We start from the raw sequence: 18,217 nt of genomic DNA on the forward strand, positions 1-18,217 counted from the left end.
TTCTGTCAAAGTTTCCCAGTTCATTACATAGTACATTAAATGGTGTCATTAAAATCTACAACCACAAAAACTACAACCACATAAAAAAAAAGCCCACATACAGCTATGTGAATGTAAAAATAAAACAGTTATGGCTCTGGGAAGGCGAAAAGGAATAAACGCAAGTGGGAAAAATAAAAAATGGCCTGGTCATTAAAGGGTTAAATCAAAAACCCCAGTTTTCTGTCATAATTGTGTTAAAATAAATGACATTTTTCAACAGCGTTTACACCACAAACTACAGTACTACTTCACACTGTTGTGAGACTAGTATTAGTAAATATGTAGCAATATGTTTATTACAATAAAATATATATTTTTTTATTTAATGTTTCTAGTCTTTATATTACACATTTAGGGTAAGGCCACACTGTGCGGTCACGGTGCGTTTATATTGAGTTTTTAAACCGCGGCAAGTCATTTTTCAATAGAAGTCAATGGTGAAATTGATGAAATGGTGAAATGGATAGACTGCTGCTATCAGTGGCGTAACTACCGCGGCAGCAACCGTAGCGGCTGCTGCGGGGCCCGCGGCTTAAGAGGGCCCATGCCGCTTGCCGACACGCCCCTCCATATGTCCGGTGGAGCCGCTAGCAGCCGTTATGGCTGCTACACCTGTAGCGACACTACTACGGGGACCACGCCGCTGAGCCTCTAACATTTATGGGCCGGGTGACACGGGCCCCCTCATGCCTGGGGCATCACTAGCACCCGAAGGGGCCCAGTACTAGCGACAGCCACCCCTTCTTGCAGTAATTGTACCTGCATCTATAGCACGCAGGTACAAATACATGCATTAGCGCTGAATGGCCAGGCATGTTCCGTGCCCGATCATTCATCGCCTTACAATGACGCTGATTGGCGGGGAAAAATGACTTGCACCGCCAATCAGCGCCTTTCAACGACGCTAGCACCGCATCCGTGCTTGAAAGGCGCTAATTGACGCGGCAAGTCATTCTGCCCTGCCAATCAGCGCCTTTGAACTATGCGTCATTCAGCTACAGCAGAACAGCTCAGAAGAGGAGAAGATCTGCATTGCCACTGGATGGCGTGGGAACGGGATCATATGAGTATGTAAAGTTTTTTGTTTCTTTCTAATAAAACTGAGCGCCATTATCTACAGGGGGGGGGGGTCTATATGTGTGGATGTGGGCCACTGTATGCAGGGGGTCTATATGTGGGGAACTATATACGGGGGGTATATATGTGGGGATGTGGGCCACTATATACAGGGGGTCTATATGTGAGGATGTGGGGCACTATATACAGGGGCAGCGATATGTGGGACACTATATACATGGGTGGGCTATATGTAGAGCACTATTTATAGGGGAGCTATTTGTAGGGCACTATCTATAGGGGTGGGCTATATGTGGGACACTATATACAGGGGTGGGTTACCTGTGGGGCACAATCTACAGAGGGCTGTATGTGGGGCACTATCTACAGGGGCTTCTATGTAGGGCACTATCTACAGAGGCTCTATGCGGGTCACTATCTACAGGGGGCTATGGGGGCACTATCTACAGGGGGCACGGTGTGTGTGGAACACAGTGTATGGTACTATTATAATCAGGGACACAGTGTATGGCGCTATTATAATTAGAGGTGCAGTGTATGGTACTATTATAATCAGGGACACAGTGTGTGGCGCTATTATAGTTAGTGGTGCAGTGTATGGTGCTTTATTATATTTAGAGGTGTTGATAATTTTAACTTCGTTTATAGGTGTAGAAATGTTTTAAAAGTGAGAAGTGAAGACATCTGAGCAGAAAACTGCAGAAATGGGTCGTGGCTGGAAGAAATCCATTATAGAAGTCTGGACCGGAGGGAGAAGAAAAGAACTAGAATCTGAGACGTCACCGGTGAGACACTTAATGTAAATGTTTATTCTGCCTCTAATCAGCACTGTATGATCTGCAGCGAGATGATGGGTGGTATGATTTTTTTTTTGTGAAACAACATCTCCCAGCATATCCTTACTATTGTTCGGGCCATGCTGGGAGCTGTAGTTTTACTCCGTACAAACCTATACGGCAGGGGTTGCACTAAATTGAGCGGTATTTGTTCTGGTGTTGTATATATGTACTGAGCATGGTTCTGGAGCTGTATATATGTACTGAGATTGGTTCTGATGTTGTATTTAAGTACTGAGCTTCGTTCTGGCGCTGTATATATGTATGAGCTTGGTTCTGGGGATGTATATATTAACTGTTCTTTGTTCTGGTACTGTATTTATGTACTGAGCTTGGTGTTGGGGATGTATATATGTACTAAGCTTTGTTCTGGTGCTGTACTTATGTACTGAGCTTGGCTCTGAGGCTGTATTTATGTAATGAGCTTGGTTCTGGGGCTGTATTTATGTACTGATCTTTCTTCTGGTATTGTATATATGTACTGAGTTTGGTTCTAGTGCTGTATTTATGTACTGAGGTTGGTTCTGGTATTGTATATATGTACTGAGCTTGGTCCTGGGGATGTATATATGTATGAGCTTGGTTCTAGTGCTGTATTTATGTACTGAGCTTGGTTGTGGTACTGTATATATGTACTGAGCTCGGTTCTGGTGCTGTATTTATGTACTGATCTTTGTTCTGGTGATGTATATATGTAATGAGCTGTGTTCTGGTGCTGTATTTATGTACTGAGCTCGGTTCTGGAGCAGTATATGTCAGAGCTTGGTTTTGGAGTTGTAATTATATAGAATATATTTCTAATAACAAAATTGCAGGGCAGATGGAATTGTTCTCAATTCATTGTATATTTCATGGGAACGTGTCTGGTAGTTTTAACCCCTTGAACCGCCACCATGCAGTAATACATGACCTGACAATATTTGCAAATGTATGTTTTTTTCAGATTCAGCAAAATCTTTAAAATCCACTTTTAAAATGGCGCACACTATATGCTAATTACTCATTAAAGGGTCATGGGGCGGAGCCGTTATCCTGAAGAGTCACATAGTCCTGCCTCCAAACCCAACTTTCCATGTTTGATTGACATCCCCCTGGCTGATACAACTTTCTCAGATGCGCCATTGCCTTGTGGCACTATACACAAGGGAGGCTGTGTGGCACAATACACAAGGGGGAGCTGTGTGGCACTATACACAAGGGGGAGTTGTGTGGCACTATACAGAAGGGGGAGCTGTGTGGCACAATACACAAGGGGAGCTGTGTGGCACTCTACACATGGGGGAGCTGTGTGGTATTATACACATGGGGGAGCTGTGTGGTACTATACACATGGGGGAGCTGTGTGGCACTATATACAAGGGGCTGTGTGGCACTACTAAGGGGGGGCTGTGTGGCACTATATACTAGGGGGGCTGTATGGCACTATTTACAAGGGGGAGGGCTGTGGCTCTATCTACATGGGGCTGTGTGTGGCACAATCTACAGGGGTCTGTGTGTGGCACTATCTACTAAGGGGGGCTGTGCGGCACTATCTACTAAGGGGGGCTGTGCAGCACTATATACAGTGGAAGCTGTATAGTGCTATATACAGGGGGGCTTTATGGCGATATCTACAAGAGGGAGGTGGGGGGCACTATCTACAAGTGGGGTGTGACACTGTCTATAGGCGGGGCTGTATAGCACTGTCTACAGGGGGGCCTGTGTAGCACATTCTACAGGGGGTACTATCTATAAGGGGGGCTGCTTGTGGCACCTGGGGGGGCCCAGTCAAGAGTTTGCTATGGGGCCCAGTCTTTCCTAGTTACGCCCCTGGCTGCTATTATATTACAATGTGTTTTTTGTGCGGTGGACTGCATCTTCATAATGTCCAACTGCATGCAGTTAATGACCGCGCTGCCAAAGTTGTTGCTGAACTGCTTGTTTTTTTGCTAAGGGTAAGGCCACTGTGCGGTCACGGTGCGTTTATGTTGCACTTTTAAACTGCAGCAAGTAATTTTTCAATAGAAGTCAATGGTGAAATGTTTGTTATGGACAGACTGCTGCTGTTATATTACAATGTGTTTTTTGTGCAGTTAACTGCATCTTCATAATGTCTGACCGCATTCAGTTAATGAACGCGCTGCCAATGTTGTTGCTGAACTGCTTGTGTTTTTGCTAACAGTTCTACAATGCTTTGTAATGAACTATATACAGGAAGCACCTAACAAACTTGAACACGGGTGAAAACTATGTCCATCAATTATTTCCTTTAAAAACGCAACAGAACGGCATCATTACAGAGACAAAAAACACATGCAGTTGACCGCATGCGGTTTTCAAACACAACAAAACTGCAACAAAACCGCGTCAATGACGCACCATGTGGCCTTACCCTTAATATATATGTGGCACCTTTGCTCAGGGTTATCAGTTGTGTTTTAAACCATGTCACATCCTAATTTATGATCATTCATATTAGTACCTATTGGATTGATTAGTGCATGGAAGGAAAAGCTGCTTGACACCTGCTGAATCTCCTAGTAGATGACCCGTATATATAAGTGGTTCTTGTGAAACAAATTCAAGAAAAACTATTGAGGAACAACACGACCTTTTAGCATGAAAATGAAGAACAAACTTTATTACAGAACATGATTAAAAGTAAAAAAAAATGTGAATAATAAAATGGAGCGTACAACCTTGACAAAAAGAGGGAGAAAGAAAAAAGCACGGTAGGTGGAATGGAAATAGAAACTGTGTCAAGGTTTTTCATATAGGGCATACAGTAATATAATTTGTAAATGCGTCCCAACAGAGCTAAGTCACAGTAAATACAGACAATAAAGATAGTAACCAAGTAACATGGCACACAAGTACGAATGCAAAGTGTAATAGATAAATACATATAGTTACACCCTAATGGGAAATACATACATAATACAGTGAAACAGATAACAGTGCCAGACAAGGACCAGACCCAAGATTACCGCCACGTGCCCAACACGCGTTTCGCCGAGGCTTCGTCAGGGAGTCTGTATTTACTGTGACTTACCTCTGTTGGGACGTATTTACTAATTATATTACTGTATACCCTATATGAAGGTCCTTGACACAATTTCTATACCCATTCCACCTACCGTGCTTTTTTCTTTCTCCCTCTTTTTGGGAAGGTTGTACTCTCCATTTTATTCTTTTTTACTTTTTTGTACTTTTAATCATGTCCTGTAATAAAGTTTGTTTTTAATTTTCATGCTAAAAGGTCGTGTTGTTCCTCAATAGGTTTTCTTGACACCTTCTGAGCAGACTACCAAATTCACTATGGAGTAACTCACCATGCCCATGAGAAATAAACACCTTTTTACAGGCATATTCTCAGGTAGAATAAATATAAAACTTTTGGGGGATGGAAACACTCATGTCAAATCTATATACGATATTCAGTTAATGTACATTACCACACAGGTAAGCATCGGTCTTTACATACCTGTACTGTGTGCTGCGATCACTAGGCCTTATACTTGCAGATCGATCATTTGGAAATGCCACCATCACGTTTTTGTCTACACCGATTGTATTCTGGTGATCATGAATATGTGTTTTATCTGCCTTCAAAGTAGAGGTACGAGTGGATCCGATAAATATTGCTGTTTCCTCGGGTGCCACTTGGACAAAATGTCCAGTGGGGTTACTTATCTTAGGTGTAATACCTGCAGGATGAACATTAGATTATTCAATTATAATATCTGAGATGCATTAGATCCAGGGTCACCTATGACAAATAGTAAATATGTGAAAAGGAAAAGCTATAAGGATTTCTGTGCTATGACAGATAGTTTATCCACTTTAACAAATAAAGTAGATCTTTCAGCCATCTTGGTTTCTGTTAACTTAATTTGGTAAGATAAACTTAGCTTGCCCATAGACGTAAGATAGTTATCAGCCGAACAATATTTCTATCTTCCATGACTCCCCTATTACAATGTCCATTCAGGTCAGCCAAACATGTTATTTCTATGGAGGGAGGCAGATTAGGGACTGCCAAACACCTCTGGAAAAGTGTATTCAGGGGAAAGAAAGGATCAGACAGGTTTCCCTAAAAGGGTTGTCTCAATAAAGACATTGATGGCATAGTGCTAGGATATGTCATCAATGTCCAACTGGTCCGGGGTCCAGGAGTCTGACCGCTGAAACCCCCACCAATGGCTAAAACAAAGTGGCAGTCACAGTGGTTGTGCCCCCCACTGATCAGCCATGGATGGCATATCCTAGCGATATGCAATCACTATTTTTACTGAGACAACCCCTTTAAAGGGAGATATCAAGTGGCAGTCATTCTGTTCCAATAGTCCTAATATTGACCACTGATCCCATAAATGAACAGTTATCCTTCTTTTATTACAGTATGCCAGAATACAACATTCATTAATTTACAGGTTATACCCATAGACAACTCTGCATAGTTTTTCTACCACACTAAGGGTATGTTCACACGCAGTGTTTTCAGACGTATTTTGGGACGTTTACACCTCGAAAACCGCCTGAAAAAACACGGAAGCTGAATGCCTACAAACATCTGCCCATTGAAATCAATGGGAAAAACAGCATTTAGTTCATACAGGGCATCTTTTTACGCGTCTGTTTTAAAAAATAGAGTGTAAAAAGATGCTCCGTAAAAAGAAGTAGCATGTCACTTCTTGAGGCGTTTTTTGGAGCTGATTTTCCATTGAACACTATGAAAAACGACTAAAAAAAACGACTCAAAAGAAGCCTGAAAAGAAGCTCCAAATTAAGGGCATGACCACACGTGGCGGATTTCCTCCGCAACTGTCCGCATCAATGCCGCACAGAATCTGCGTTGCAGATTCTGCTGCGGATCTGCACAAAATGTGCAGTAAATTGATGCGGACTAGCTGCTGCGGACTGCGGGAAAAGTGCTTCCCTTCTCCCTATCAGTGCAGGATAGAGAGAAGGGACAGCACTTTCCCTAGTGAAAGTAAACGAATTTAATACTTACCGGCCGTTGTCTTGGTGACGCGTCCCTCTTTCGGCATCCAGCCCGACCTCCCTGGATGACGCGCCAGTCCATGTGACCGCTGCAGCCTGTGCTTGGCCTGTGATTGGCTGCAGCCGTCACTTAGACTGAAACGTCATCCTGGGAGGCCGGACTGGAGACAGAAGCAGGGAGTTCTCGGTAAGTATGAACTTATATTTTTTTACAGGTTGCTGTATATTGTGATCGGTAGTCACTATCCAGGGTGCAGAAACAGTTACTGCCGATCGCTTAACTCTTTCAGCACCCTGGACAGTGACTATTTACAGACGTCTCCTAGCAACGCTCCCGTCATTACGGGAGCCCCATTGACTTCCTCAGTCTGGCTGTAGACATAGAAATACATAGGTCCAGCCAGAATGAAGAAATGTCATGTTAAAAAAGCAAGACGCATCCGCAGCACACATAACATGTGCATGACAGCTGCGGACTTCATTGCGGAACTTAGAATCTCCATTGAAGTCAATGGAGAAATTCCGCCATGAGTCCGCCACTGCTCCGCAACAGACAGAGCATGCTGCGGACACCAAATTCCGCTCCGCAGCCTATGCTCCGCAGCGGAATGTTACGCATCGTCTAAACGAACACTTCTAAATAGAAGTGGAAGTCAATGCAGAAACGGCTCCGCTGCGGATTAACGCTGCGGAGTGTCCGCAGCGGAATTTAAGTGAAATTCCGCCACGTGTGAACCCAGCCTAAGAAACTTCATTTTCAGCATCAAAAACGCCTGAAAATCAGAGGCTGTTTTCTCTGAAATCAGCTCCGTATTTTCAGACGTTTTTGAGTTTGTGTGTGAACATACCCTTATAGTTACCATTATTAGTGAAGTCAGCATGGCAGGATGGCATATTCTTTTTTTTTTTTTTCAACCGAGACACACTAACCGGCATCTCTGCTTTAAATTATTTCGTTAGAAGTAGAGATTCCTAGACTGAGAACCTGTGAATTTCTTTTTTTCTGTATACAGCACACAGCTCAGCCTCAAGGGCACCAATAATGGATTTCATCAGCTTGCCTTTATTCTTTGTGTGTGTAAATCTAGCCTCAGCCACAAGACGTACTCTATGATGTTTCAGAACATAGGATTCTTTAAATATGGGAAAAAAAACTGCTTATACAAAAAAGTGCACTGTAACTTTCAAGGCACTATACGCATAAAAGTCATCAATAATAACACAAGAACCAAAAAGAACTGAGAACAACTTACCTGAGTTGATTTCCATGACAATTTTCTTGGTTAAAGGTTTGCAGACTGCTGTCAAACTGAGCTTTTTCTGATGAAAGGCTTTCATTTTTAAAGGTGGCAAATTATCATCTGATGTGGGACCCAAAATATCTACCAATTGTTTCACATTAAAGGTTCCTACTTGATGCGGTACAAATGAAAACATCACTTCCTAGAGAAAAAATGGACAGTGAAATAATATAACATACAAAAGAGACAGCAAAAGAATTGATTGCTATATTATTCCTACTAAAAAAATGCTCTTAGGAAAAATGTCTTCAATTTTAGGGCTTTTAGCTACAGGCAGGCAAAATGTCAGCAATCCAAAAGGTAAAGAAAATAAAACTAGAATTATTTGTATTTTTTGGGACTATTATTTCTTCTGTAATGCACTTTTAAAACCCAGCTCTAAAACCAATTTCTTCCTTTTTGCTGCATGATAATCTATGATAAATTCATAAAGCTAAACGTCTAAAATATATCTAATTTGAAAATTTCAATCGAAATATAAATTTTGTATTCTCTTAAATATGTTTGAACTATTACATTTTGTTTCAGTTTTGCTTTAGAAATAATAAATTATGTTTGTCCCCTTGACGAATAAGTGCTTACATCTCAATATTTTTTCATTTTAAAGATAATTGTTTGAATTCAGTATGTGCCTAGATTTTAAAAAAAAGCATTGAAGCCTCACTAGAATTTTCAGGGTAGCTTCCTTTAGTTGCTGAGGGAGAAATGGCATATAAATAAAATATATATTTTTTCCATTACATAGTGCATAGAAGATATATTAGAATATGCAGTAGAGAGCAAGTAACTGTAGGTCCCCATGGTCAACAGGATGAATTGTTATATATTGCTGTGGGCAGACAATTATAATGAGATACTAATATTTGTAAATCATTGAAAATAAAACTTTTCAGGGTAGTCCAGCTTAAGATAATCTGTAAATAACTTTATAGCATAGCAGCTTTACTGTGCTGTACAAGGGAGGGGGATCTAAGAAATAAACATTATTGATAAATGTGAGCTGAATTACTACTCCTACTCCTCCTATTACTACTACTACGTTTCATCCCATGTTACCGATGCAGCCTGTGATTGGCTGCAGCAGTCACATGGAATAACAGGTCACCCCACAAGGCCGGCCTGGACAGAGAAGCATAGAGATCTGGGTAAGTATAAGCTTTTTAAATTCACTGAGGAAAACCCCGAACAGAAAGCCAGTGATTCTGAAGCATGTCATGCTGCGGATTAAATAAACGCACCGCAGGTGAATTAAAAGTTTTTTTCGGCTGATTTTTTACGCAACGCAAGGATGAGATTTGTTCAAATATTATCCACTCTGCTGCTACTGTATTACGCTGCAGATTTTCCGCATTGGAAATACGTTGCGTAAAATCCGAGTGTTTACGTTACATGTGAACATAGCCTTAGTGCTCCAGGCTCTCTCTTTACTAAACGCTGCCAGCCCCTCCCTCTGCTCTGAATGATGGCTCTAGCGTCCAATCAGGAGACCCGTAGAGCTGTTACTCAGGGAAGAGAGTGGCACTTGCAATTGCGTCACTGGGGACATCAAAATGTAGATTTCTTGGTCATGCAACGTGCATGACTGACAACACAGGTGTGATGTCTGCTGCAGCTCCCACTGCTCCCAGCCACCACATACATACCTCTCCATGGCATCCTCGAGCTCCTGCCTAATGCTGCTTTCCTCTCTGCTGTTTGCGGCCTCCTACTCCGCCGCTCTCCTCCAGTGTATCGTGCATTTCCTAGTACACGCGTGCTGACTCCCCCAGTCTTAAAAAGCCAGCACGTGCCAACCTTTATTTCACAGGGTATTAAAGTAACCTCCTCCTATCCACCATTGCCTGAGCAATTAGGCTTACCCTAGTTTACTGGTGATTCCCTGCTTTATACTTTGTTGGATTTCTTTTATTGACCTCAGTGTGTAATTTTGACTATACTTGTCTGCTACATGCCCTGACCTATTGCTTGTGAACAGTGACGAACCTCTGTCGCCTGCCCTAAACTTTTGCTCTACCCTTCTGCGCCCTTCTGCTGCCTGCCCTGACATTGCATTCTGTCTGCTTTTTCTGTATCACACCTGTTTATGTTGGCGGTCACCAAGGGATACTAGTCCGGGGTAGAGATCTGCATGTTCCACAGCAGCGAAGTCCAGATCCCTCTATAGGGGTTAAAGGGTTCACACCATCCTCTGCAGGACTTGTGACACTCTCACTATCCATGGACCTCGCGACAACAGGTATCGTTACGCTGCACTCCCCATTCTGTATATAGCGTTATCGGCAGTTTTGAAGGAACAAAACTTCTGACAGGTTTCCTTTAAAAGGGTTGCTTTAAAAATGGGTCACTAGGCTATGCCAGCTATGTCTGATATTTGGGGTCAAATTGCTGGAACCCCCACTGATTGCTAGAATTAAGTGGCAATGGTGATAGGAAAGCATAAAGTCATTTTGTCTCCTGTCTGCTCCGGTTTTCTACTTTCCACAAACACCGTGCTTAATGGCACAGGAATGGTGATCCCGGACATTTAGCCATGATCAATAGCAGCTGGGGTACCTAAGGCTGGGGGAGGGGGGGCTTCGACGAGCTTACCCCATAGAGATTTAAGTCCCTTGCTTCCCTTCAGACAGTACATGATAAAACTCTGGCTGCATACAGCCACCACTAGAGGAGCTCAATGCAGAAAGATTTATACAACTAATATTGAACTGAATGGAGCTGTAAAATCTCTATGCAGTGAGCTCCCCGTAGTGGTTGTTGCAGGAACAGCTATGACTGTGAAGCAGGAGAAGTGGTTTAGTACCAGCCCCATAGTTGTCGTATGTTCTGCCTCTATGGAAGGTATGCCACTGGCTATGACATTGTGCATAGATTCTAGAAAGATAGAAAAACTCAAGATATTTTACATTTATTTCCAATTTATATAGCTGGGGTACCAATCAGACTCAAACTCTGCAACATATAATAGTATTAGTGGGTGAGCTAGTAAAATATATAGTATTGAATAATGGTTCTACATACAATACAGTATCATCGATATACTCCCTTTTTGAAAATCACTTGACAATTTAAAACGGTTCTCCGCTTAGGACAATCCCTACATGTTAAATGGGTCCCTTGACAATAAGCTATTCACAAAGTGTCCCCCTGCTGAGACCACCACCGATCAGATGTTATCTGTGGGGAAACCTGGCATTAAGTGTTCAATTTCCCTGCAGCACCACCACAGGGGAAATTAAGCATTACACAGTGCCTATTCACATGAATGGGTTGTTTGTGTAATGCAGGACAGGACAGGTCCTCCAGGGCTAGAGACGCACTTTGTAACTAATTTCCACTCCAGCCAAGAGATGGGGTTCTTGAACAGAGGGCCTCCTCTAATAACACAGAAATTCCTAATACAGTATATGAAAATGGGCTTTCTAAACTGGACATCCCCTTTAAAGAGTATGTACACGTTTGAGCATATTTTTTTAAATTAAACAACATATTAGAGCATTTAAAACAACTTTATAATTGTTTTTAGATACAGCTTTTATATATCCTGGATACATAGAAGCTGTATCTTGCACTCAAACCCGAATCTGTCAGGTTTATGAAAGATGTGATCGATGCGAGGTGGATTCTGTGTGTAAGAGACACGAAAGACCCCTGGCATTGAAGCCGTCAGTCCCGCTGACCTGACAGATTCGAGTTTGAGCGCAAGATATAGCTTCTCTGTATCCAGGGTACATAGAAGATGTATCTCAAAAAATGTTTTTTGTTTAAATAAAAAAACAATAATAAAGTTGTTTTAAATCCTCTAATACAGTGTTTTATTAAAAAAAAAATATGTTTACACAGCCTTTAACGTTACATAACTTTGCAAATGCTTTACTTAGGATTTCTGCTATCGCTAAGGCCTCATGCACACAACTGTGCATTTGTGGCCGTGTACTATCCGCAATTGCGTAACAGCAGTTGCGGATAATATAAAACACATGATAACCTATGTGCCAATGCACACGACCATGGTTTCCATGGTCAGTGCATTGCCCGGACCACAAAAAAAAAAGGACATGTCATTATACGGTCCGCATTTGCGGCCTGGGTTTATTGTAATCAATGCACATTTTGTGTGTGCACGGTCCATGATTGCGAATGGCCCGGGGATGACACTCTGCTTCCCGTCAGTGCCACAATCACAGACCGTGCACACAGCTACGGCGGCCGTGTGAGTGAGGCCTAAAACTTCAGAAAGCCACATCTCATTGATGACCCAGTGACCATATTAACCCCTTTGTGACAAAGCCTTTTTTTTAATTTTTCATTTTAGTTTTCCACTCCCTGCAAAACAAGAGCCATAACTTTTTTATTTTGTCGTCAATAGAATGGTGTAAGGGGTTATTTTTTGCGGGAGTAGTTGTACTTTCTATTGGCACCATTCAAAGTACCATATAATAGTACTGGAAAACTGAAAAAAGATTCTTTGCGGGCTGAAATTGGAAAAAACTGCAATTCCTCCATTGTTTATTGGGTTTCGTTTTTATGGCTTTTACCGTGCGGTCAAAAAGACAACTTAACTTTATTTTGCGGCTCAATACGATTACGGTGATACCAAATTTCTATAGTTTTTTTTTTATATTTTACTACTTTTACGAAGAAAAAACTATTTGTTAACAAAAATTGTTTTGTTTCACCATATTCTGGGAGCCATAACTTTTTTATTTTTCCGTGGATTGAGCGTTGTGAGGGCTTAGTTTTTGCGGGACGAGCCACAGTTTTTATTGGTACCATTTTTTGGTACATAAGATTTTTTGATCACAGTTTTTTTACGCCGTTCACCGTACCAATTAAATAATGCTATATTGTAATAGTTCAGGACATTTATGGACGCAGCAATACCAATTTTTTTGACTTTTAATTTTTTACATTATTTTAGAGCAGGGGTCTCAAGCACGCGGACCGCGGGCCGCATGCGGCCGATGGGGCTGTCATCTGCGGCGCCCGGGACACAGAGCCGCTTGTATCGGCTCTGCTCCGAGACTCTGGAATTCCCTGACATCGCTGTCCACATATGAACAACGATGTCTGGGGCTTCCCCAGAGCCGGAGTCCCAGGCAGAGCGCTAGTACAGGCTCTGCTCCCGGACTCTGTGGAATTCCCTGACATCGCTGTCAACATATGGACAGTGTTTCAGGGTCTTCCCCCAGAGCGGAGTCCCGTGCAGAGCGCTAGTATCAGCTCTGCTCCGGGACTCTGTGGAATTCCCTGACATCGTTGCCCATATATGGACAGTGTGTCAGGTTCTTTCCTAGAGCGGAGTCCCGGGCAGAGCGCTAGTATCGGCTCTGCTTCGGTACGCTGCGGAATTCCCTGACATCGCTGCCCATGTATGGACAGTGTGTCAGGGTCTTCCCCAGAGCGGAGTCCCGGGCAGAGCGCTAGTATCGGCTCTGCTCCGAGACTCTGCGGAATTCCCTGACATCGCTGCCCATATATGGACAGTGTGTCAGGGTCTTCCCCAGAGCGGAGTCCCGGGCAGAGCGCTAGTATCAGCTCTGCTCCAGGACTCTGTGGAATTCCCTGACATCGCTGCCCATATATGGACAGTGTGTCAGGGTCTTCCCCAGAGAAGAGTCCCGGGCAGATCGCTATTATCGGCTCTGCTCCGGGACTCTGGGGAAGCCTCTGACATCGCTGTCCATACATCGACAATGATGTCAGGGGCTTGCCCAGAGCAGGAGTCCCAGTAATGTCAGGAGCACAGCTGGAGTCCAAGGAAGAGCTTACTAGCGCTCTGCCCGGGACTCCAGCTCTGGGGTTGCCCCTGACATCTCTGTCCATATATGGACAGTGATGTCAGGAGTAGAGCTGGAATCCCAGGCAGAGTGCCAGAAGCGGCTCTGCTCCGGCACTCCAGCTCTGGGCAAGCCCCTGACATCACTGTGGTAGCATTTGCGAAGGGCACTGTGGCAGCATCTGCGGAGGGCACTGTAGCAGCATCTGCGGAGGGCACTGTGGCAGCATCTGCGGAGGGCACTGTGGCAGCATCTGCGGAGGGCACTGTGGCAGCATCTGCGGAGGGCACTGTGGCAGCATCTACGGAGGGCACTGTGGCAGCATCTACAGAGGGCACTGTGGCAGCATCTACAGAGGGCACTGTGGCAGCATCTACAGAGGGCACTGTGGCAGCATCTACAGAGGGCACTGTGGCAGCATCTACAGAGGGCACTGTGGCAGCATCTACAGAGGGCACTGTGGCAGCATCTACAGAGGGCACTGTGGCAGCATCTACAGAGGGCACTGTGGCAGCATCTACAGAGGGCACTGTGGCAGGATCTACAGAGGGCACTGTGGCAGCATCTACAGAGGGCACTGTGGCATCATCTACAGAGGGCACTGTGGCAGCATCTACAGAGGGCACTGTGGCATTTTCTAGGCGTGTGTTGCATTATCTACAGAGGGCACTGTGGCAGCATCTACAGAGGGCACTGTGGCAGCATCTACAGAGGGCACTGTGGCAGCATCTACAGAGGGCACTGTGGCAGCATCTACAGAGGGTACTGTGGCAGCATCTACAGAGGGCACTGTGGCAGCATCTACAGAGGGCACTGTGGCAGCATCTACAGAAGGCACTGTGGCAGCATCTACAGAGGGCACTGTGGCAGCATCTACAGAGGGCACTGTGGCAGCATCTACAGAGGGCACTGGTGCATTATCTAGGGGTGTGTTGCATTATCTACAGAGGGCACTGTGGCAGCATCTACAGAGGGCACTGTGGCAGCATCTACAGAGGGCACTGTGGCAGCATCTACAGAGGGCACTGTGGCAGCATCTACAGAGGGCACTGTGACAGCATCTACAGAGGGCACTGTGGCAGCATCTACAGAGGGCACTGTGGCAGCATCTACAGAGGGCACTGTGGCAGCATCTACAGAGGGCACTGTGGCAGCATCTACAGAGGGCACTGTGGCAGCATCTACAGAGGGCACTGTGGCAGCATCTACAGAGGGCACTGTGGCAGCATCTACAGAGGGCACTGTGGAAGCATCTACAGAGGGCACTGTGGCAGCATCTACAGAGGGCACAGCGGCAGCATCCACAGAGGGCACAGCGGCAGCATCCACAGAGGGCACAGCGGCAGCATCTACAGAGGGCACTGTGGCAGCATCTACAGAGGGCATTGTGGCAGCATCTACAGAGGGCACTGTGGCAGCATCCACAGAGGGCACTGAGGTAGCATCCACCGAGGGCACTGTGACACTATCTAAAACGCGGCTGCCCAATCTTGACATGTGTGTCTGCCAAACGCTGCTAACTGAGCCGCCGGACTGCATTTAGCGACACTTAAACTGGAAAGCTTGATTGTTGAAATAAGCACGTGGAGAAATATCTCAAATTTTAAACCTAGCGGTATTATTATAGTAATGTAGTAGTATTATTATTATTATAGTAATATAGTGTTATTACTTATAGTAATATAGTGTTATTAGTTTAAATAACTAATTGATTAACAATAATTTTGTATTGTATCAAATTTTAAAGTAATGCGGCCTGTCAACTTCCCATTTTTTCTATATGCGGCAATTGGAAAAAAGGGGGGGTTACTAAAAACGTCACATTTTTTTACACAATCTATCAGTCCCCTTAGTGGACTTCAATCACTACAATACTAATATATTGCAGTATATTGTCAGTGTATAGGCAGTCCTGGGGGCATTCATTAGGCCCTTGGGCTGCAATGACAACCATCGATTGTGTTGTGGGGGGCGCCAATGAGCTGTTAGAGGGGGGCATCCCCATCACTATAACACCTCAGATGGTCTGTTCACGATTTACTGCAGCATTTGAGGGGTTAAACGGCCAGGAACAGTGCGATCGTTGTTCCCAGCTGTTAGTCCCAGGTGTCAGCTGTAAAACACAACTGACACCCGAAGCGTATGGAGCGCGCTCAGTTCGTGAGTTCACTCCATACAATTCCCGCCTGCACCAGGATGTAGTGGTGCACAAAGGGGTTAAGACGTATCTTTCTGCCTACCATAGTAAAGTACCGTATTTTTTGGACTATAAGGGTATGTTCACAGGTAGTGACCAAAAACGTCTGACAATACGGAGCTGTTTTCAGGCGAAAACAGCTCCTGATTTTCAGACGTTTTTTTAACAACTCGCGTTTTTCGCTGCGTTTTTTACGGCCATTTTTGGAGCTGTTTTTCAATGGAGTCAATGAAAAACGGCTCCAAAAACGTCCCAAGAAGTGTCCTGCACTTCTTTTGAAGAGCCATAATTTTACGCGCTGTATTTTGACAGCGACGCGCAAAATAAAGGCTCGTGGGAACAGAACATCGGAATTCCCATTGAAATCAATAGGCAGATGTTTGTAGGCGTATTAGGGGGGTTTTTCAGGCGTAATTCGAGGCGTAAAACGCCCGAATTACATGTGAAAACACTGCGTGTGAACATACCCTAAGGCTGGGTTCACACGACCTATTTTCAGGCGTAATCGAGGCGTATTATGCCTCGTTTTACGTCTGAAAATAGGGCTACAATACGTCGGCAAACATCTGCCCATTCATTTGATGGGTTTGCCGACGTACTGTGCAGACAACCTGTCATTTACGCGTCGTCGTTTGACAGCTGTCAAACGACGACGCGTAAAAATACAGCCTCGTCAAAAGAAGTGCAGGACACTTCTTTCAGACGTAATTTGAGCCGTTCTTCATTGAACTCAATGAAGCACAGCTCAAAATTTACGGCTGTCAGAGAAGCCTCGCAAAATGCGAGGAGGAGCAATTACGGCTGAAACGAGGCAGCTGTTTTCTCCTGAAAACAGTCTGTCATTTCAGCCGTATATGCCTGCTATCGTGTGCACATACCCTAAGGGTATGTTCACATGCACACTCAAAAACGTCTGAAAATACGGAGCTGTTTTCAAGGGAAAACAGCTCCTGATTTTCAGGCATTTTTTAAGCTGAAAATGAAGCTTCTTTTACTATGTTCACACAGAGTTTTTTGACGCGGAAACCGCGCCGCAAAACTCATCAAAAACTGCCCAAAATGCCTCCCACTGATTTCAATGGGAGGCGGGGGCGGTTTTCTCCCGCGAGCGGTAAAACCGCCTCACGGGAGAAAGAAGGCACATGCCCTATCTTCGGGCGTTTACGCCTCTGACCTCCCATTGACTTCAATGGGAGGCAGAGAAGGCGTATTTCGTGGCGTTTTATGCCCGTGGTGCTCAATTGCCGCGGGCGAAAAACGCCGCAAAAATCGGCGTGCAGGGAGAGGAAAATCTGCCTCAAACTTCCAAACGGAATTTTGAGGCAGAAATTCCGCCTGCAAAAATCTCCGTGTGAACATAGCCTTAATTTGGAGCTTCTTTTGAGGCGTTTTTTGAGGCATTTTTCATAGTGTTCAATGGAAAATCAGCTCTAAAAAAACGCCTCAAGAAGTGACCTGCTACTTCTTTTTATGGAGCGTCTTTTTACGCTCCGTTTTTTAAAACAGTGGCGTAAAAAGACGCCCCGTATGAACTAAATGCTGTTTTCCCCATTGATTTCAATGGGCAGATGTTTGTAGGCATTCAGCTTCCGTTATTTTAGGCGTTTTGCAAGGCGTAAACGCCCCGAAATACGCCTGAAAACACTGCGTGTGAAAATACCCTGAGACGCAGTTTCTATCTTAGAATCTGTGCTGTAATCTTCTGCTGCGTCTTATCTCCTGAAGGCAAGCAGATGCCAGGAGCAGGAGAATGAGCTCCGAGCTTTAAAGTTCCTTGCAGTGCAGTGTAATGGCAGCAGCATGTCCTGTCCTGTGCTGTGTGTATAAGATCTCTGTGTTATCTGCTCACTGACAGTCACATATTACACAGACTTCTGTCAAATCTGACGGTACAGTGAGCAAAAAAACACCGACATTAGTACACACAGCAGAGTAAATCTGTGCAGGTCCTGATCTGCAAGGACCTTCTAGCCACGCCCCCTCCTATGTACAGAGCAGTAAGAA

General features: G+C 44.3%; 1 protein-coding gene across 2 annotated transcripts in view; it reads right to left on the bottom strand.

Annotated features, from left to right (window-relative positions):
- CFAP47 (cilia and flagella associated protein 47) overlaps positions 1–18,217 on the bottom strand; it is a 546,843-nt gene that overhangs the window by 488,819 nt on the left and 39,807 nt on the right. For both annotated transcript variants that reach the window (XM_075852746.1, XM_075852745.1), the window contains exons 10-11: positions 8,192–8,381; positions 5,419–5,641 (exon numbers count right to left, since the gene is read on the bottom strand). In XM_075852746.1, the coding sequence (XP_075708861.1) occupies positions 5,419–5,641; positions 8,192–8,381 (413 nt within the window). The remainder of the gene's footprint in view (positions 1–5,418; positions 5,642–8,191; positions 8,382–18,217) is intronic.

This window comes from Rhinoderma darwinii, chromosome 2, assembly GCF_050947455.1.
Source record: "Rhinoderma darwinii isolate aRhiDar2 chromosome 2, aRhiDar2.hap1, whole genome shotgun sequence".
Lineage (NCBI taxonomy): Eukaryota > Metazoa > Chordata > Amphibia > Anura > Rhinodermatidae > Rhinoderma > Rhinoderma darwinii.